Source organism: Macaca nemestrina, chromosome 6 (genome assembly GCF_043159975.1).
Source record: "Macaca nemestrina isolate mMacNem1 chromosome 6, mMacNem.hap1, whole genome shotgun sequence".
In the NCBI taxonomy this organism is placed as follows: Eukaryota; Metazoa; Chordata; class Mammalia; order Primates; family Cercopithecidae; genus Macaca; species Macaca nemestrina.
In genome coordinates this window covers 95,751,306-95,773,757 of record NC_092130.1, presented here as the reverse complement: position 1 = coordinate 95,773,757, position 22,452 = coordinate 95,751,306, and the positions used below count along the sequence as shown (strand labels likewise).

Genomic DNA, 22,452 nt, shown 5'->3' with positions numbered 1-22,452 from the left:
TATAAGGAAGAAAGATGAGGCCATACATTGTACTTGTCAAACACAAATATTCTATGGATAAAATCTGCATAGGAAACTCCAATATGGAGATGGTGCCTACAGATAGGAGGGTGGAGATGAATGGAGGATCTCCTAGCTTGTTGATAACAGTTGATAACAATGGGAACAGTTAGGTGTGGAAGTCCTGTCTGTGCCAGAAGATGGTTTCCATTATCACAGCCAAAGAAAATTCTGGAAGCCAGGAAAATCTAGAAAGGAAATTCCAGGTGGGAGGCCTGCCCTGACTCTTGTGGAGTCAGCCTCTGCATCTCCTGGTGGGGTTGATTCCTGTTGCTTCCACCATGTCCACCACAGCTTCCCTCTGGCACCAGGGTGCACAAAACTCAAGTCCCTTACTTATTTTCATCTTAGCAGAGCTAAAACAAGATAGCATTTTCAAAAGTAACTTTTAACTCTTAAAAAAAAGCAGAAACAAAATTTTGTTATTTCAAAAGATGCAAATGCTAAGAAATATGCCTCATTTCCAAACCAGAGAGGCCAACTATATGGCCTATGGGCCTTAGTCTCCTCGTCTCTGTGGCCACCAGGCCAACTATTTTCCTGCCCAGTTACAGAACAAGCCCCCCTCTACCTCAAGTAGCCACTCTGGTTTCCTGCTTAAGGGACATGGTGCTCCCTGGGCAGTGGCAGGTCACAGTCCTCTCCTGGCTGAAGTCTCTGATCTCTCCCACTTAGAGACTATAGGACTCCTCTCCCCACATCCACTTGGTTTCTTACCTCAGTGTAATCATATTTGAATATATCTCACTGTAGAGTACATGTGTAGCTATGCAAGAAATAGTATACACATTGCAAAAAAAAAGTCTTGACTTTGATTTTGATATGTGGAGTAGTATACTGCAGTGGTTAAAGGCACAGGCTTGGGAGTCACAGAAGTCTAGATTTGAATCTATACTCTGCTACTTCCTACAACCATCCTATTGGACAGGTTGTTTATCTCTGTGAATCTGTTTTCTTCATTTATAAAATAGAATAATTACACTTATTTCATAGAGTTGTGAAGATTAAAGGAAATAAAAGCCTGTAATCTAGAGCCTGGCACAGTCAGCATTAATGGTAACTATTTTTATTTATTGATCATTATTGTACATCTCTAATACTTTTTAATGAAATAAATAATAATAATGCTAGAAACAGAGAATGACCACTGTGTAGAACAGCCTTTTCAGGATAGTATCCCTCATTCATTGCTCACTCAGCCACTGCATAGGGTTGGCATTGGTAGTGTATACCCACTCCACAATGATGTAATGAGTTCCATATGGACTAACCCAGTGTTTTCCAACATAAGCTGCACACTACAATCACCTGAAGAGTTTTTAAAAAGTCCTGATGCCCAGACCAGTCTATAACAGCTAGGTCAGAATCTCTGGGGGATGGGAAGCAGGCATTGTTTGAAGCTACCAGGTGATTCTAGTGGGCAGCCAAAGCTAGGAACCACTGCTAAGAGACAGCAGCCATGATAAGTGAGTTGGAACTTGTTTACCTGGCACTTGCAGTCCTGTTTGATCTCATCAGTCTCTCTTCTCTGCTTTATCCCTTTTGGCCTACAGGACCACTTTCTGTTTGATAAGCCAGTGTCCCCTTTATTAACATGTGCTGGGATGGCCCGTGACTGGCCAGATGCCAGGGGAATCTGGTATGGATGCAGCATTTTCGCATTTGCAATATCTGTAGAGGATCTCTTTGAGACCACCTGCTTATCCTAACCTGGAGTTTCTGTGTACCGCAGCTGACAGCATGCCCAGATGAGCTAAACGAAAAAGACTACTTGGAAATTGTGTGTGTGTGTGTGTGTGTGTGTGTGTATGTGTGTGTGTGTGTGTATCTAAGTATTGTGATGTTTCTAAGATGTGTGAAATATAACCTGGTTTGCATGATATGCATGAGAAAAAAGGCTGGCTTTTAAGAAAAAATTTACTTCATATTATTTGACCTCACAGATAATCTGTTTCATAACATTAAAAGAGCAAAACATAAAAAATATTGAGGATTTAAGAAAAACCCTAAAAGAACTGATATCTAGTGCACACACGTTTTATGTTGGCCAACAGTCCTCAGCCCACTTTGCCTCCTGCACCCTGACAGGCTATATATGAGTGTACCTGAAGGAGCAGAAATTAAAGTGTTCATATGCAGCTGCTCTGTAGGGATGGACAGGCAGGATCTATGCAGCAAACCTGTGAAATGCTGCATACCTTAAACATCTTGGGTGGAAGGTAACCCCTATCTCCTTTTATCTCCTTTTTAAAGCACAAGATTTTGGTTGAATCATTTAGGAGACAAAACATTCTTGTGTCAAAGCCAAATGTTATGCAGTTGAATTACCGTCATCCTAGTCAGAGGACCTAGGGGAAATTATATTCTTGTTTGGTAAAAACATGACATCTTTAAGGGTAAGAGTTGGTCTTAATCTTCCTTCTGTCAAAGTAACATTATTTTGTCATACTTGTTCAGGCACAGTTAAGAGATTAGGGCCATCTAGGAAATGAGGAAGGTGAAATGAAGCAATCAAGCTAGGGAGGTAATGGGAGTTTTCATATGTTGAAACAAATGCAATTAACACTCAGTGCCATATTTCTCTCTTCATTAGGCATAATTATGATAAGACATTTCTCATCTGGATAAATGAGGAGGATCACACCAGGGTAATCTCAATGGAAAAAGGAGGCAATATGAAACGAGTATTTGAGCGATTCTGTCGTGGACTAAAAGAAGTAAGAGGTTATCTGAAATTTCCGGATATTTATTAAAATAAAATTACCATATTGTTTGTTCTTGAACGAAGACACTATGGGAACTTCCAAGAAGCTAATTTTTTTTTCTAGAAATCAAGGCTTTTTAATTAAGTTTTTTGAGATGGAATTTCCCTCATCACCCAGGCCGGAGTACAGTGGCATGATCTCGGCTCACTGCAACTGCCACCTCCTGGGTTCAAGTGAAAGTGAATATCCCGCCTCAGCCTCCAAAGTAGCTGGGATTACAGGTCATCACCACCATGCCTGGCTAATTTTTGTATTTTTAGTAGAGAGGGGAGGTTTCACCATGTTGGTCAGGCTAGCCTTGAACTCCTGACCTCAGGTGATCCGCCTGCCTCAGCCTCCCAAAGTGCTGGGATTACAGGCATGAGCCACTGCGCCCAGTCTCAAGGCATTTTTTGGAGTGGAACTTCCAAGGTAGTGCTTCAGAAAATAGGTGCCTTTCTCTTGTTATTAGAAAGCGATTATGCTTACCTCCCCATTCCACTGTGGTTTAGGGAAGTCTGTGGATCATTACTTGTTTTTTGATTTATTTAATATCGCTCTGGGGTATTCTAAGCATAGAGATGATAGAGAATGTAGCCTGACCATAGACTTACCTGCTGAGAATTCCTATATTCTCCTACTCTCTTGGCATGAAAAATACCACCAACTAATATTCATTGAGTGCTTAGTATGTGCCAGGTACTATGTTGACTGCTTTACATCAGGGGTCCTCAACCGCCAGGCCACGGACCTGGTACCGGTCTGTGGTCTGTTAGGAACTGGGCCACACAGCAGGAGGTGAGTAGTGGGCGAGCCAGTATTACTACCCGAGCTCTGCCTCCTGTCAGATCAGCAGAGGCATGAGATTCTCATAGAAGCACAAACCCTATTGTGAACTGTGCATGGGAGGGGTCTAGGTTGCAGGCTCCTTATGAGAAGCTAATGCCTGATGATCTGAGGCGGAACAAGTTTCATCCCAAAACATTCCCTCCCTACGATCCATGGAAAAACTGTCTTCCAAGACACCAGTCCCTGATGCCAAAATGGTTGGGGACCACTGATTTACATGGTTCATTTAACTAAATTGGGCCATTTTAATAGTCTGGTAGGGGAGGTATTATTTTCTCTTAAAGGAGTACTATAAATTTACCTTAATTTCATTCATGCCAGGGGAGGGTATACATCTCTCCCCCACTGGTGCTAGGGATGTGCTGAATGAATGGATGTTGGAAAATGCTATCATTTGTTCGCTGTGGTTCTACTTGTAGGTAGAACGGTTAATCCAAGAACGAGGCTGGGAGTTCATGTGGAATGAGCGCCTAGGATACATTTTGACCTGTCCTTCGAACCTTGGAACAGGACTACGAGCTGGTGTCCACGTTAGGATCCCAAAGCTCAGCAAGGTACTGTTATGTGCCCAATGGCCCTGATGGGCCAGGATCAGCTCAGATGTGACTGTGGAGGGAGAAAATATCACTGCCCACTCCTTAACCCTTACTTTCTCTACCTACAGTATAAAAATAAGAAAAAATTAAGTTTGCCTCAAAAGACATTTGTATTAGTTAGAATAAAAGTTAAGGGTCTGTAAGAAAAAGATGGTAGCTTCAAGAATAAGGCCTTTACATTTTTCCTCATGTAACAAATTGGGATAGGTAGTCTCTGCTCTCTCTGGTTCTTTCTATCTCCTTTCTCTGTCTCTTCCAGTTCAAGCAGTTCTCAAACATAAGCATGCACAAGATCACCTGAAGGACTTGGTAAAATACAAGTTGCTAGGCCCTACCTGCAGAATTTGCATTTCTAACAAGTTTCCAGGTGATGCTGGGGTTTTTGGTCAAGGGTCTACCCTTGGAGGAATGCTGTCTTAGAGTGCTGTTCTTAGAGACCTACAAAGAGACTTAGACTCCCACACAGTAACAGTGGGAGACTTTAACACCCCACTGTCAATATTAGATCAACAAGATAGAAAATTAACAAGGATATTCAGGACTTGGACTCAGCTCTGGACCAAGCAGACCTCATACACACACATCTATAGGACTCTCCACCCCAAATCAACAGAATATATACATTCTTCTCAGCATTACATCACACTTATTCTAAAATCGACCACATAATTGGAAGTAAAATACTACTCAGCAAATGCAAAAGAACAGATACCATAACAGTCTCTCAGACCACAGTGCAATCAAATTAGAACTCAAGATTAAGAAACTCACTCAAAACCGCACAACTACATAGAAATTGAACAATCTGCTCCTGAATGACTACTGGGTAAATAACGAAATGAAGGCAGAATAAGTAAGTTCTTTGAAACCAATGAGAATAAAGACACAATGTACCAGAATCTCCGGGACACAGCTAAAGCAGTGTGTGGAGGGAAATTTATAGCACCAGATGCCTACAGGAGAAAGGAAAGATCTAAAATCGACACCCTAACATCACAATTAAAAGAGCTAGAGAAGTGAGAGCAACAAATTCAAAAGTGAGCAGAAGACAAGAAATAACTAAGATCAGAGCAGAACTGAAGGAGATAGAGACACGAAAAACCCTTCAAAAAAATCAATGAATCCAGGAGCTGGTTTTTTGAAAAGATTAATAAAATAGGTCATGAGTCAGACTAATAAAAGAGAGAAGAATGAAATAGACACAATAAAAAGTGATAAAGGGGATATCACCACTGATCCTACAGAAATACTACCATCAGAGAATAGTATCAACACCTCTGCAAATAAACTAGAAAATCTAGAAGAAATGGATAAATTCCTGGACACATACACCCTTCCAAGACTAAACGAGGAAGAAGTCGAATCTCTGAATAGACCAATAACAAGTTCTGAAACTGAGGCAGTCATTAATAGCCTACCAACCAAAAGTCCAGGACCAGACGGATGCACAGCTGAATTCTACCAGAGATACAAAGAGGAGCTGGTACCATTCCTTCTGAAACTATTCCAAACAAAAGAAAAAGAGGGACTCCTCCCTAACTCATTTTATGAGGTTAGCATTATCCTGATACCCAAACCTGGCGGAGACACAATAAAAAAAGAAAATTTCAGGGCAGTAACCCTGATAAACGTCGATGTGAAAATCCTCAATAAAATACTGGCAAACTGAATCCAGCAGCACATCAAAAAGCCTATCCACCACAATCAAGTAGGCTTCATCTCTAAGATGCAAGGCTGGTTCAACATACACAAATCAATAGCACTTACTTAAAAGTGTGAGAGAAAAAACACTAGTAGGCAAAACTATAGAGACAGTAAAAGATCAGTAGTTGCAAGAGTTTGGGGGAAGGGAGGCAAAGAGGAAAGAGATGAATACATGGAGAATAAGGCATTTTTTTAAAAAGGACAGTGAAACTATGATATATGTTACTGAAATAGTGGATATGTGACATTATGCATTTGTCAGAACTCATATTGCAAAGACAAGGAACAAGGCTAGAATAACCCAGAAGGATATGCTATTGACATGCAGTTTTGCTACATCCCCAAAGGTAAAAGAACATAGGGCCCTCTCAACCAATTTCAATGACGGTAAAAAAGCACCTGGATAATAACAGACCACTGGTTCAACATATGCAAATCAATAAACGTAATCCAGCATATAAACAGAACCAAAGACAAAAACCACATGATTATCTCAACAGATGCAGAAAAGGCCTTTGACAAAATTCAACAGCCCTTCATGCTAAAAACTCTCAATAAATTTGGTATTGATAGAACATATCTCAAAAAAATAAGAGCTATTTATGACAGACCCACAGCCAATATCATACTGAATGGGCAAAAACTGGAAGCATTCCCTTTGAAAACTGGCACAAGACAGGGATGCCCTCTCTCACCACTCCTATTCAACACAGTGTTGGAAGTTCTGGCTAGGGCAATCAGGCAAGAGAAAGAAAGAAAGGGTATTCTGTTAGGAAAAAGAGAAGTCAAATTGTCCCTGTTTGCAGATGACATGATTGTATATTTGGAAAACCCCACTGTCTCAGCCCAAAATCTCCTTAAGCTGATAAGCAACTTCAGCAAAGTCTCAAGATACAAAATCAATGTGCAAAAGTCACAAGCATTCCTATACACCAATAGACAAACAGAGCCAAGTCATGAATGAACTCCCATTCATAATTGCTACAAAGAGAATAAAATACCTACGAATACAACTTACAAGTGTGAAGGACCTCTTCAATGAGAACTACAAACCACTACTCAAAGAAATAAAAGAGGATACAAACAAATGGAAGACTATTACATGCTCATGGATAGGAAGAATCAATTATAGTGAAAATGGCCATACTGCCCAAAGTAATTTATAGATTCAATGCTATCTCCATCAAGCTACCATTGACTTTCTTCACAGAATTAGAAAAAACTACTTCAAATTTCATATGGAACCAAAAAGTAGCCCGTATAGTCAAGACAATCCTAAGCAAAAAGAACAAAGCTGGAGGCATCATGCTGCCTGACTTCAAACTATACTACAAGGCTACAGTAACTAAAACAGCATGGTACTTCTACCAAAACAGAGATATAGACCAATGGAACAGAACAGAGGCCTCAGAAATAACACCACACATCTACAACTATCTGATCTTTGACAAACCTGACAAAAACAAGCAATGGGGAAAGGATTCCCTATTTAATAAATGGTGTTGGGAGAACTGGCTAGCCATATGCAGGAAACTGAAACTGGACCCTTTCCTTACACCTTATACAAAAATTAACTCAAGATGGATTAAACATAAGACCTAAAAACCATAAAAATCCTAGAAAAAAACCTAGGCAATACCATTCAGGACACAGGCATGGGCAAAGACTTCATGACTAAAACACCAAAAGCAATGGCAACAAAAGCCAAAATAGACAAATGGGATCTAATTAAACTAAAGAGCTTCTGCACAGCAAAAGAAACTATCAGAGTGAACAGGCAACCTACAGAATGGGAGAAAAATTTTGCCATCCATCCATCTGACAAAGGGCTAATATCCAGAATCTACAAGGAACTTAAATTTACAAGAAAAAAGCAACCCCATCAAAAAGTAGGTGAAGGATATGACCAGACACTTCTCAAAAGACGACATTTATGTGGCCAACAAACATGAAAAAAAGCTCATCACTGGTCATTAGATAAATGCAAATTAAAACCACACTGAGATACCATCTCACACCAGTTAGAATGGCGATCATTAAAAAGTCAGGAAACAACAGATGCTGGAGAGGATGTGGAGAGATAGGAATGCTTTCACACTGTTGGTGGGAACGTAAATTAGTTCAACTATTATGGAAGACAGTGTGGCGATTCCTGAAGGATCTAGAACTAGAAATACCATTTGACCCAGCAATCCCATTACTGGGTATAGATCCAAAGGATTATAAATCATTCTATTATAAAGACACATGCACACGTGTGTTTCTTGATTCACTGTTCACAGTAGCAAAGACTTGGAACCAACCCAAATGCCCATCAATGGTAGACTGGATAAAGAAAATGTGGCACATATACACTATGGAATACTATGCAGCCATATAAAAGGATGAGTTCATGTCCTTTCCAGGGACATGGATGAAGCTGGAAACCATCATTCTTAGCAAACACAAGAACAGAAAACCAAACACCATATGTTCTCACTCATAAGTGGGAGTTGAACAATGAGAACACATGGACACAGGAAGGGGAACATCACACACTGGGGCCTGTCAGGGGGGTTGGGAGTTTGGGGAAGGGAAGGGATAGCATTAGGAGAAATACCTAATGTAGATGATGGATTGATGGGTGCAGCAAACCACCATGGCACGTGTATACCTATTTAACAAACCTGCACATTCTACACATGTATCCCAGAACTTAAAGTATATAAACTGTTCTCTCTCACTATACGTCTTTTGTCAGTAAATGCACCAATGATTGTGAATCGATTTTGCCTCTTACCACATTTAAGTATTATCCCTTTGTCCTAGGACCCACGCTTTTCTAAGATCCTGGAAAACCTAAGACTCCAGAAGCGTGGCACAGGTGGTGTGGACACTGCCGCAGTCGCAGATGTGTACGACATTTCCAACATAGATAGAATTGGTCGATCAGAGGTAACGTCTCTCTCACTTTTGTAACATGAATTAACAAAATCAGCCTAAGAGAATAGAGAAAAGCAAACAGCCTTACCGTTTTCACAAAATTCAAGACCTCCTCTTCGCCCATCAAGTCCTGAGTTATGTTAGCTTTTCATTCTGTAACATTATTCTTCCATGGGAAGTAACTGCATAAAGGTAAACATAATGTGAGCTGAGAATTTATAGGCAAGTAAAGGAATTCACAGTGGGACTGTCACTGACCTGCCATGAGAGCTATTCCAACAATCCTCAGCGAGCAGGAGCTCTGTTATGCTAAAGGACTGCAGTTTTTTATTACTGCAAAGTCAGAACATCTATGCTATCCCTCTGAGGGTGGCAAAATAGTGGAATTTTCTCTTGATTCTGAATTTTCTTTAGTGAAGGCTACAAACAATCATCTTCACTTTGCTGTTCTTAGATACTCAATGGTTTCTAAACTTTTATTTCTTAGGCTAAAGATAGCAAATATGTTATGTGCTAGGTTTAGATAAGTTTGTGCTCATAAAATCCTTAGGATTCTGTGATGAATATGTAGGATGAAAAGGATTCGTAGACTTTGTGTGGCCTGAAACAATGAATGAGGCAAAAAGATGACACGTAAGGAACATGCAGCTGAAAGCTAAGCAAATACTGATTGTGGTAAGTTATACCAGCTTATCTGAATGTGGTCCCATTGGACATATTATGCCCATCATTAATTTAAAAGCCTCTTCTCATAACAAAACTCTTAATAGTTCAGTGACTGGTTATTAAATCTGTGGATTATCAAAGTTCTCTCTTCCTTACCAGTTTGTGACTATTTCACTGCCTATTGATATCCCTACCAGTAGGTACACTGAGGAAAAGAAAAGGAAGAAACACTCAATTAGATCAGCCAGTGTGCTATCAGCTCTGCTAAAGTACCTGAGGGACAAGCAACTATAATACCACAACTTCTGAAATCTACTGAATCATGTGTGGTGCAGTGAATAAAGAAAATCTGGGAGTCTAGCCCTGTTGATTCTAAGATTAACTAGATATTTATTACTGGAAAACAATGTAGTTAATGCTTTAAAAAATGTTAAGTCTAACTATACTAGGCACTCACTATAAAAGTGAGGAAAATGCCAAAAAATAATTTTAAAACACCATTTATTTAACCCAACAACCCTGATAACCATTGTGAACATTATTCTAAATGGCCCTTCATTCTTTTTAAAAACTACTCAAAAAACTTTAAAAATTTTTATAATACGTGTTTAGTATTATAACCAAATACTGGTTATAATTTTTTCCAATGTATTATATCATGAGCATCTTCCCACAATATTAAGTATTCTTCAAAAACATGATTTTTAATCACAGTAAAGATAATCTATTATCTATTTAATGTTTTCCTGATTTTATGTTTGACCATCTCTATAAATAATTCTAATCACGACTCTGGTTATTTAGTTAGGATATACTGCTAGGAAAGGAATTCCTGGGTTAAAACCAGGGTGCCCTATTTATGACAATGTTTTCTACCAGATTTATACCAAGATAGAGTCTACTGGCATTGAGTGAGAGACCTGTCTCACCATACTCTCACCAACACTGGAAGGGATCAAAGGGATAAGTAGAAAATACGTGTTTCAGTTAGTAGTGACTAACATTCTGATTTAACCCTCTCTTGGAGCCTGTTTCCTTACACATATAAACAGATAGGGAGGTAGCTGGAATATGTGATGCCTAAGAGCTAACATTCAACGATCCCTTCCATCCTTGCTGCTCATTCTTGAGTTCTATAATGTATGTCTGGAATTAACTAATTTCTCTCTTAATTTGGGTTTCCTTGGGGGCAGTGCAAGTCATTTGCTTAGGAGGTGATCCCATGGGGGGAAAAAAAATTAAGTAGATGTGCTCTGGTTTAAGGAAAACAAGTATTTGGAAACCAAACTTCTATACATAGTTTAAGAACAGGAATTTTAGAAAGTATATCTTAATTTGTAAAACTTCATTTTGTTAATAAGCTTGCCCAGCACAGCACAAACATGATTTAGTTGCTAAACATTTGACATTAATTTTTCAGGAAGATACTCACTGTATTAATGATGACATCTGAACTATATTAGCATACCCAGTGCTCAGATTGGTGGCAGGTCAGAATTCAGATCCAGGCCAAAGAACACCACAAAGGTGTCACTGTAGTCTTACTTTTAGACAAACTGATATTGTATAGACTGATAGGAAAAAAATGTTTGAGATGCAAATTAATGGTTTTCATATAGTAAAAAAGCTTTCACATACAAAGTAGTATCCCCATCTTAACTATGGAAAGATTGAGAGAAAGCCTTATATCTCTGCCTTCCGTCTCTGAGAAGGAAGAAATTGTTGTGAAGTCCATCTAAGTGGCAAGTTCTCATTTATCCCAGTGCTGTTCCTGTTAATGCCCTGCAGATGTCTTCTATTCAAATTAATTATTCATCTTCTTCACTGTCAAAGGTTGAGCTTGTTCAGATAGTCATCGATGGAGTCAATTACCTGGTGGATTGTGAAAAGAAGTTGGAGAGAGGCCAAGATATTAAGGTGCCACCCCCTCTGCCTCAGTTTGGCAAAAAGTGAACTTTCCCTTTCCCAGTTTATAAATAATCTGTCTGCTGGTACGACAGACATAAAGAAATCTCTACTCTGAGAGTTTTTGTACACTTGGAAAAATGTAAAATTGTAGATCCTGCCTATCTTTACAATAAAACTCTCCTTAATATATTGTTGCTTTGTTTCTGATTTTTAAAAATAATACTAAGAAGGGCAAACACATCCGATTACAAGTAGACAAGAAGCAAAATATTTTAAGACAATAAAACTAATATTTGTAAGTTTTGATTTAGCCACAGCTTACACCTCTAAATAACCCTTTAGCTATCTAGATGTTAGTCAACCCTTTAGGAAATCTCTTATGGACCCCATTGGAAAGTAAGGAATTAATATAATAAGCAATTTTCTGGCAAATGGAGCAAGAGAAGACTTAACTTTTGAAAGTGTGGCAATAAAGACTACACAAATGGAGGCTACTTATTTATTCAGAGTTTGCTGTCACAAGGGTGTCAACCATCATCACTTGCATTTGTCAGTGACTCAAAGGCAGGCAGAGACATGAGAAATCTTTATGGTGAAAGAAAGGGGAGGTTTCAGGTATGCTGATTGGGGTTGCAGGCATGGGGAAGTTGAAGACAGGCTATCTAGAAGCGGGGTATGCTATGTGATTATTTTGGGAAGCATATTTGGTTTTATCTGATTGATTGGTTCTGAGTTGGAGGCAGGGGCAAAAATTAGAGAAGTCGGCAGTCATTGACCAAGTCCTGACCATCCCGTACTGACTGTTACAGAGGTTAGGGTTTGGCCTCCTAGAATGACTGCTTTAGAGGTTGTGGGTGAGAGTTCTGTTGTCCTGTGGTCTAGCCATTGTCTCTCTATATACTCAGTCTCTCAAAAACAATTCAAAATTTGATGTCTGAAATACTGAAAATGTTTTTAGTATAATCTGAAAGCAGAATTCTTCCTTCAGCATGCAGATTGTCACCTTGAATCTTGTTATTTTCCTTCTATCCTGTGATGTCTATAGCCTGAAGGAACACGATAGAGTAGGTGGGAGCAATTAATTGTGTAACAAGTTAGGAAACAGCTCCACACACAAAAGATAAATATTTTTTAATAGAAATGAGATCAAGTTATGCACCCTATAGTGAGTGACATCATCCTGTTTGCAGAAGTTGTGATAAGTTTTAATTTTGCTACAAGAAACAAGCGCATTGGCAATATTACAATCAAAATAAGACCTTTTATAAGATGAGTCCATTGGAAGAGATAAAGGGACTTTTAATTATTAATTAAAATTCTAAATGAATACCATATCTTCCAGCCATGGGAGTCATATAGCATGCAAATAGTTCCTGTTTACTAAGGTCTAGTTCAATCAGTATTCATCAAGCACTCATATGAACACAGCATGGTTCTGAGTCACAGGCCTTTTAAAATTTGCTGCATTCCTTACATCAGAGGCAGATGCAATGAGAAAGCTTCGATGGGTGAAAAATCATTCTGGATCTCTTCCTCAGGGGAAGAGAAACTGGGGTCTTCTCCTTGACTTCTGGGCTTCCACAGTAAGTCTGCTTATGGAGACTGAGCTACTCGCCCCTCACGCCAAACATCATAAAAGAGCACGTCTGAATGTTCTGAAAGCAGCCAAAATAATTTTTTTTCCCTTGAGACCAAGTCTCACTCTGTCACCCAGGCTGATGAAGTGGCACAATCATGGCTCACAGCAGCCTCAAACTCCCAAGCTCAAGCAATCCACCTCAGCCTCCCACCTCAGCCTCCCGAGTAGCTGCGATGACAGGTGCACACCACCATGCCCAGCTAATTTTTTTTTTTTTGGTAGAGATAGGGTCTTACTATGTTGTCCAGGCTGGTCTTGAACTCTTGGACACAAGCAATCCTCCTGCCTTGGCCTCCCAAAGTGCTGGGATAACAGGCATGAGCCACTGTGCCCAGCCTAAAAGAGGTTGTTTTGAGGTCAAAAAATTTGCATGAGATTCAGGCTCATGACCAAAGGTAAATTATTTAACTCAATAGTCTTGATTTCATTTGTCGAATGGAGAGAATTCCTGCCTTACAAAGTTTTTATGATGATTAAATAAGGCAGTGACTTACTTTTTTTTCCCCTTTTACTGTAAAAGGAAAACAATCATGTGAAAAAATATATTTCACATTAGAACCCAGTACACAAACAGGCAGGCTGCAGGCTCTGGAGACAGCCAGAAAACTGTGAGTGCCCGAGGTGTGAAAGTGTGAAAGGGGGATCATTTGCCCCGCCACACACATCTTCACTGGGGAACCTAAAGGTCCAGATCACAGAAGAATTTGACCTTGCCTGGGAGCTGAGACAAATTTAGAGAGCTGAGTAAAATACAGGGGTAGGGGAAGCAACAGGAAGGGCCCTGTGGGAACTCTCCATCCCCAGGGAAGTCATTTCTGACTGTCTCTCAGGTATCCTTGGGGAGGGCTGCCAGTGAAATTGGGGAAGGACCACAAGGAGAAGGAAATTTCCAGCTGAACTTTGTAACAATTTCCACCAAACACAAAGTCTCCTGGACAGAACCTGGGGAGCGGGCAAACCAGGAGTGCAGATACAAGCACAGAAGCTGTGGCAGGCAGGGAGGCATGAAATCTGAAAGCCCTGATTGCTTCCTCAGTCGGGAGGCATGGAGCCTGGGGCAAGTTCTCAGCCCCACTCACCAGCTGCCTGGAAATAAACTCAGTGCAGCTCAGGATGGGGCAACCCAGCCTCACGGGTTGCGTGGGAGCTGGTAATGCCTGTAACTGCCAGCATTCTCCCACTTCCCTGGCAACATGCACGACAAAGCAAAGGCAGCCATAATCCTTCTGGAAACCTAACTCCATTGGTCTGAGAACCACACCCCCATACCACACAGCAGCTGCAGCAACCCCTACCCAAGGAGAGTCTGAGCTCAGACACACCTAACCTTGCCCCCACCTGATGGTCTTTCTCTATCTGCCCTGGTAGCCAAACACAAAGGACATAGTCTCTTGGGAGCTCTATGGCCCCGCCCACTGCCTGATTCTCCCTATACTACTGCAGCTGACGCTCTCTTGAAAGTGCCACCTCCTGGCTAGAGGCCAACCAACACAAAACTAGCACACTAAACAAAAATACAACCAAGGACCCTCACAGAGTCCATTTCACCCCCTGCTGCCTCCACCAGAGCAGGTGCTGGTATCTATGGCTGAGAGACCCGAAGACAGATCACATCACAGGACTCTTTGCAGACAATCCCCAGTACCAGGCTAGAGCCTATTAGCTCTGCTGGGTGGCTAGATCCAGAAGAGAAATAACAATCACTGCAGTTTGCCTCTGAGGAAGCCACATCCCTAAGGGAAGAGGGAGAGCGCCACATCCCTAAGGGAAGAGGGAGAGCACCACATCAAGGGAGCACCCTGTGGGACAAAAGAATCTGAATAGCAGCCTTCAGTCCTAAATCTTCCCTCTGACATAGTCTACACAAATGAGAAGGAAACAGAAAAAACAATCCTGGTAATATGATAAAACAAGGTTCTTAATACTGCCAAAAGATCACACTGGCTCACCAGCAATGAATCCAAACCAAAAAGAAATCTCTGAATTGCCAGAAAAATAATTCAGAAGGTCGATTATTAAGCTACTCAAGGAGACACCAGAGAAAGGTGAATACCAACTTAAAGAAAATTTTAAAATGTTACAGGATATGGATGAGAAAATCTCCAGAGAAATACCATAAATAAAAAACAATCACAACTTCTGGAAATGAAGGATGCACTTAGAGAAATACAAAATACAATGGAAAGTCTCAGCAACAGAATCAAACAAATAGAAGATAGAACTTTAGAGCTCAAACACAAGGCTTCTGAATTAACCCAATCCAACACAGACAAACAAAAGAGAATTTTAAAAAATGAACAAAGCCTCCAAGAAGTTTGGGATTATGTTAAACAACCAAATCTAAGAAAACTTGGTATTTCTGAGGAAGAAGAGAAATATAAAAGTTTGGAAAACATATTTGAGGAAATAATCAAGGAAAAACTTCCCCTGCCTTGCTAGAGATCTAGATACCCACATACAAGAAGCTCAAAGAACACGTGGGAAATTCAATGAAGAAAGATCATTGCCTAGGCACACAGTCATCAGGTTACCTAAAGTCAAGACGAAGGAAGGAATCTTAAGAGCTGTGAGGCAAAAGCATCAGGTAACCTATAAAGAAAAATCTATCAGAGTAGCAGCAAGGGATTGGGGTCCTATCTTTGGCCTCCGTAAACAAAACAATTATCAGCCAAGAATTTTGCATCCGGGAAAACTAAGCTTCCTAAATGAAAGACACAGTCTTTTTCAAACAAACAAATGCTGAGAGAATTTGCCACTACCAACCCAGCACTACAAGAACTGTTAAAAGGAGCTCTAAATCTTGAAACAAATCCTTGCAATACATCAAAATAGAACCTCCTTAAAGCATGAATTTCACAGGACCTATAAAACAAGATTACAATGGAAAACAAAACAAAACAAAACCCAGGTATTCAGGCAACAAATACCACATGAATATAATAGTACCTCACATCTCAATACTAACTTTGAATGTAAACGGCCTAAATGCTCCACTTAAAAGATACAGAATGGCAGAATTGTTATGAATTCACCAACCACGTATGCGCTCTCTTCAAGAGATTCACCTAACACACAAGAACTCACATAAACTTAAGGTAAAGGAGCGGAAAAACATATTCCAGGCAAACAAACACTAAAAGCAAGCAGGAGTAGCTATTCTTATCTCAGACAAAACAAATTTTAAAGCAACAGCTGTTAGACAAAGGGGGACATTATACAATAATAAAAGGACCTGTCCAATAGGAAAATACTACAATCCTAAACATATTTGCACCTAACATTGGAGCTCCCAAATTTATAGAACAATTACTGCTAGACCTAAGAAATGAGATAGACAGCAACATAATAATAATGGGAGACTTCAATACTCTACAGACAGCACTAGACAGATCATCAAGATAGAAAGTCAACAAAGAAACAATGTACTTAAGCTATAACCTACAACAAATGGACTTAACAGATATTTACAGAACATTCTACCCAACAAATATAAAATATACATTCTATTCATCAGTACATGGGATATTCTCCAAGACAGACCATACGATAGGCCACAAGTCTCAATAAATTTAAGAAAATCGAAATTACATCAAGTACTCTCTCAGACCATAGTGGAATAAAAGTGGAAATCAACTCCAAAAGAAATCCTTAAAATGATGCAAATACATGGAAATTAAATAACCTGCTCCTGGAATGATTCTTGGGTCAACAATGAAATCTGAAATCAAGATGAAAATTTAAAAATTCTTTGAACTGAATAATAGTGACACAATCCATCAAAACCTCTGGGATACAGCAATCCATCAAAACCTTAGGCAGTGCTAAGAGAAAGTTCATACCATTAAACGTAAACGTCTACCTCGAAAAGTCTGAAAGAGCACAAATGGACAATCTAAGGTCACACCTCAAGGAACTAGAGAAACAAGAACAAACCGAACCCAAACCCAGAAGAAGAAAAGAAAAATAACAAAGATCGGCCAGGTGCAGTGGCTCACGCCTGTAGTCCCAGCACCGTGGGAGGCCAAGGCGGGCGGATCATGAGGTCAGAAGTTCAAGACCAGCCTGGCCAACATGGTTAAACTGCATCTCTACTAAAAATACAACAACAACAACAAAAATAGCTGGGCTTGGTGGCAGGCACCTGTAATCCCAGCTACTCGAGAGGCTGAGGCAGGAGAATCTCTTGAACTTGGGAAGTGGAGGTTGCAGTGAGCCAAGATCACGCTATTGCACTTCAGCCCAGGCAACAGTGCAAGTCTCCATCTCAAAAAAAAAAAAAAAAAAAGACAAAAGAAAAAATATATAACAAAGATCAGAGCAGAAGTAAATGAAACTGAAACAAACAAAAATACATAAAATAAATGAAACAAAAAGCTATTTCTTTGAAAAGATAAATAAAATTGATAGACCATTAGCAAGACTAACCAAGAAAAGGGGAGAAGATCCAAATAAGCTCAATTAGAAATGAAACAAGAGATATTACAACCGATACCACAGAAATACAAAAGATCATTCAAGGCTACTAGAACACATTTATGTGCATAAACTAGAAAACCTAGAGGAGATGGATAAGTTCCTGGAAATATACAACCCTCCTAGATTAAACCAGGAAGAAACACAAACTCTGAACAGACCAACAACAACAAAATCAGGACCAGATGGATTCACAGCTGAATTCTATCAGATATTCAAAGAAGGACTGACAATATTCCAAATACTGACACTATTCCAAAAGATAGAGAAAGACAGAATCCTCCAAAAATCTTTCTGTGAAGCCAGTATCATCCTAATACCAAAATCCAGGAAAGGACATAACAAAAAAAGAAAACTACAGATCAATTTCCCTGAGGAACAGAGATGTAAAAATCCTCAACAAAATACTAGCTAACCGAATCCAACAGTATATCAAAAAGATAATCCACCATATCAAGTGGGTTTCACACCAAGGATGCAGGGATGGTTTAACATCCACAAGTCAATAAATGTGATACACCACATAAACAGAATTAAAAACAAAAATCACATGATCATCTCAATAGATGCAGAAAAAGTATTTGACAAAATCCAGCATCCTTTTATGATGAAAGCCCTCAGCAAAATTGGCATAGAAGGGACATACCTTAAGGTAATAAAAGCCATCTATTACAAACCCACAGCCAGTATTATACTGAACTGGGAAATGTTGAAAGCATTCACCCTGGAACAAGACAAGAATGTCCACTTTCGCCACTTCTATTCAACACAGTACTGAAAGTCCTAGCCAGGGCAATCAGACAAGAGAAAAAATAAAGGGCATCCAAACTGGTAAAGAGGAAGTCACACTGTTGCTGTTTGCTGATGATAAGATCATACACCTAGAAAACCCTAAAGAATCCTCCAAAAAGCTCTGGAACAAAAAAATGAATTCAGCGAAGTTTCAGTATACAAAATTAAGGTACACAAATCAGTAGCACTGCTATAACACAACAGTGACCAAACTGACAATCAATCAAGAACTCAACCACTTTTACAATAGCTACACACACACACACACACACACACACACACACACACACACACACACACACACACACTCCAAAATAAAAACCACTGAGGAATATACCTAACCAAGGAGGTAAAAGACCTCTATAAGGAAAACTACAAAACACTGCTGAAAAAAATCACAGACAACACACACAAATGGAAACACATCCCATGCTCATGGATGCGTAGAATCAACATTGTGAAAATGACCATACGGCCAAAAGCAGTCTACAAATTCAATGCAATTCCCACCAAAATACCACCATCATTCTTCACAGAACTAGAAAAAACAAACCTAAAATTCATGTGGAACCAAAAAGGAGCCCACATAGCCAAAGCAAAACTAAGCAAAAAGAACAAATCTGGAGGCATCACATTACCTGACTTCAAACTATACTATAAGGTCATAGTCACCAAAACAGCACGGTACTGGTATCCTCATCTCTCACCTTATACAAAAATCAACTGAAGGTGGATCAAAGACTTAAATCTAAGACCTAAAACCATAAAAATTCTAGAAAATAACATTGGAAAAACTCCTCCTAGACACTGGCTTAGGCAACTACTTCATGTCCAAGAACCCAAAAGCAAATGCAATAAAAACAAAGATAAATAGGTGGAAATTAAACTAAAAAGATTCTGCAAAGCAAAAGAAACAATCAAACAGACAACCCACACAGTGGGACAAAATCTTCACAATCTATACATCTGACAAAGGACTAATATCCAGAATCTACAAGGAACTCAAATTGGAAAGAAAAAAAAAACCAAACAAACAATCCCATCAAAAAGTGGGCTAAGGACAGGAATGGACAATTCTCAAAAGAAGATATACAAATGACCAACAAACATATGAAAACATGCTCAAAATCACTAATGATCAGGGAACTGCAAATCAAAACCACAATGCAATACCACCTTACTCCTGCGAGAATGGCCAGAATAAAAAAGTAATAGATGTTGGTGTAGAGGTGGTGAAAAGAGAACACTTTTACACTGCTGGTGGGAATGTAAACTAGTACAACCACTATGGAAAACAGTGTGGAGATTCCATAAAGAACTAAAAGTAGATCTACCATTTGATCCAGGAATCCCACTACAATCCCACTATTGGGCATCTACCCAGAGGAAAATAAAACATCACACAAACAAGATACTTGCACATGCATGTTTATAGCACCACAATTCACAACTGCAAAAATACGGAACCAGCTCAAATCCCCATCAATCAACGAGTGGATAAAGAAAATGAAATGTGGTATATATACTTGGAATACTACTCAGTCATTAAAAGGAACAAAATAATGGCATTTGCAGCAACCTGGATGGAACTGGAGACTATTATTCTAAGTGAAGTAACTTAGGAATGGAAAACCAAACAGTGTAGGTTCTCACTCTTAAGTGGGAGCGAAGCTATGAGGACACAAAGGCACAAGAATGATACAGTGGACTTTGGGGACTGGGAGTAAAGGGTGGGAGGTGGGTGAGGGATAAAAGACTACATATCTGGTACACTGTACACTACTCGTGTGATGAGTGCACCAAAATCTCAGAAATCACCACTAAAGAACTTATTCATGTAACCAAACACCCCCTGTTCCCCAAAAACCTATTGACATAAGAACAGAAACAAAGCAAATTACAAGAAAAAAGAGTAAACAAGCAAACACACAAGTCATCGACATTAATGAGTCAATAAGAAGATTTTAAGAACAACTTTATGCCTATACATTTGACAATTTCAATGAAATGAGAACATTCCTTGAAAAACCATCTGACGAAAACTGAAAGATACGATTTGGATTCGAAAAATTTACCCTATTACTTAAAAAACAAAAAATTTTTCACAAACAAAATTCTAGTGATCTCTTTTAGTGAAATCTTCAAAACATTTAAGAAATAACACACTTAGACAAACCCTCCTAGAGAACAGAAAAAAAAAAGTTATATTTACCAACATATGATTCTTTTTTTTTTTTTTTTTGAGATGAGTTCTCATTCTGCCACCCAGGCTAGAGTGCAGTGGCATAATCTTGGCTCACTGCAACCTCCACCTCCCAAGTTCAAGCAATTCTCACGCCTCAGTCTTCCAAGTAGCTGGGATTACAGATGCGCACTACCATGCCCAGCTAATTTTTGTATTTTTTACTAGAGACAGGGTTTCATCAAGTTGGCCCGGCTGGTCTCGAACTCCTGGTCTCAGGTGATCTGCCTGCTTCGGCCTCCCAAAGTGCTGAGATTACAGGCATGTGCCACTGCACCAGGCCTTGCCATTTTTTTTTTTTCCTTTTTTTAGACAGGTTCTCTCTCTGTTACCCAGGCTGAAGTGCAGTGGCAGGATCACAGCTCACTGCAGCCTGAAAACTCCTAGGCTCAAGTGATCCTCCTGTCTTGGCCTCCCAAAGTGCTGGGATTACAGGCTTTAGACACTGTGCCCAGCCCCAATTTATAACTTTGATAAACAAGCCTGACAAGTGTATTACAAGGAATAAAAATGGCAGTACAGACTCCAACATAAATGTAAATGCAACAATTAAAAAAACAAAACCCAGTACACACATATATGAATATCCAAGTGAATGTACATAAAATCCAAACAAAGCTTTCATGTAACAAAAGTTACCCTTACAATCTGAGATGCACTCTGATACATTATTCTATACTGTCTTAATCTCCTCCAATTTTAAAAAATTCTGATTGTAATACATTAAATGGATTTCACAACACATTAAGGGCATAAAATTCAGTTTGAAAAACAGACGTAATTACCTGGCTCAATAATCATTAAATTCCCTCCTCCATTCTTTTTATTCTTCTTTCAACTCTAAATATTTTGTTCCATTTTCTTCTTTCTCCATGTTTTTTGATGAAAATTCATGGTTATGCAAATAGTTGTTTTTCTATATGTAATGTGTCATTTTTCTGAAGGCTTATAAGATTTTCAGCAATGTGCCTAGGTGATTTTCTTCATATTTATATTTATTTGAGTTTCACCGAGCTTCTTATGTTGATTTATACCTTTTACAAAGTTTGGAAAGTTTTTGGTTATCATTTCTTCAAATGCTTTTTTCTGTCTCATTCTCTATCTTTTCCTTTTTAGGACTCACAATTAGACATATACTGGACCTACTGCTATTGTTCCACAGTACTCTAAGTGTCCATTTTAAAAATAATTTCCCCCCTTTTCTGTTTATTTCATCATTTCCTTTTCTTCAGAATGAATAATTTCTATTGTTCTATCTTTAAGTTTCTAAATTCTTACCTCTCTATTCGACCTCTGTCCTCTCTATTCTGCTACTGAGCTCAACCAGTAATCTTTTTTCATTACAGATATTTTAACTTTTACTTCTTAAGTTTTCTTTTTTTTTTTTTTTTTACATATTCTATTTCTCTGTTGAGATATTCTATCTTTTCATTCACTGTAAACATCTTTGCCTTTATTCATTGAGCACAGTTAGAATAGCTGGCATAAAGTCCTTGTGTTGTATCTTTTGGTCACCTTGTTCATCTCTGGGTAAACCTCTGTTGGCTGTCTTTTTTCTTGTCATATTTTCCTAGTTCATTCTATGTCAAGTAATTTTGGATTATATCGTGGACATTGAGAATGTTATATTTTGTATAACCTGAGTTCTACTGTATTGCTTTAAAAATGACTGAGGTATTTGTCTTAGCAGGCAATTACCTTGATTAGACTCAAACTGTGGCCTCACCTGCAATGACTGCAAGTTCAATATACAGTTAAGTTATTTAAGCCTCAGTGGTTGTTTTGAAGCTGCTTCATTCACGTGTAGTTCAGGGGTCAAGTAAAGATTTGAGCAGAGTTCATCCAGAGAACCTGGAC

At 39.1% G+C, this 22,452-nt stretch overlaps 1 protein-coding gene and 1 long non-coding RNA gene across 3 annotated transcripts in view; one reads left to right on the top strand and one right to left on the bottom strand.

Annotated features, from left to right (window-relative positions):
* The window catches only part of LOC105475061 (creatine kinase, mitochondrial 2), a 15,918-nt gene extending 4,280 nt beyond the window's left edge, over window positions 1-11,638 (top strand). The window contains exons 5-9 of the mRNA XM_011730013.3: window positions 1,614-1,699; window positions 2,654-2,777; window positions 4,073-4,207; window positions 8,762-8,887; window positions 11,375-11,638. Coding sequence (XP_011728315.3) covers window positions 1,614-1,699; window positions 2,654-2,777; window positions 4,073-4,207; window positions 8,762-8,887; window positions 11,375-11,494 — 591 coding nt within the window. The 3' untranslated portion in view covers window positions 11,495-11,638. The remainder of the gene's footprint in view (window positions 1-1,613; window positions 1,700-2,653; window positions 2,778-4,072; window positions 4,208-8,761; window positions 8,888-11,374) is intronic.
* The window catches only part of LOC105475060 (uncharacterized), a 54,390-nt gene that overhangs the window by 21,929 nt on the left and 10,009 nt on the right, over window positions 1-22,452 (bottom strand). For both annotated transcript variants that reach the window (XR_011624884.1, XR_011624885.1), the window contains exon 2: window positions 8,964-22,452. This is a non-coding gene — a long non-coding RNA (uncharacterized lncRNA). The remainder of the gene's footprint in view (window positions 1-8,963) is intronic.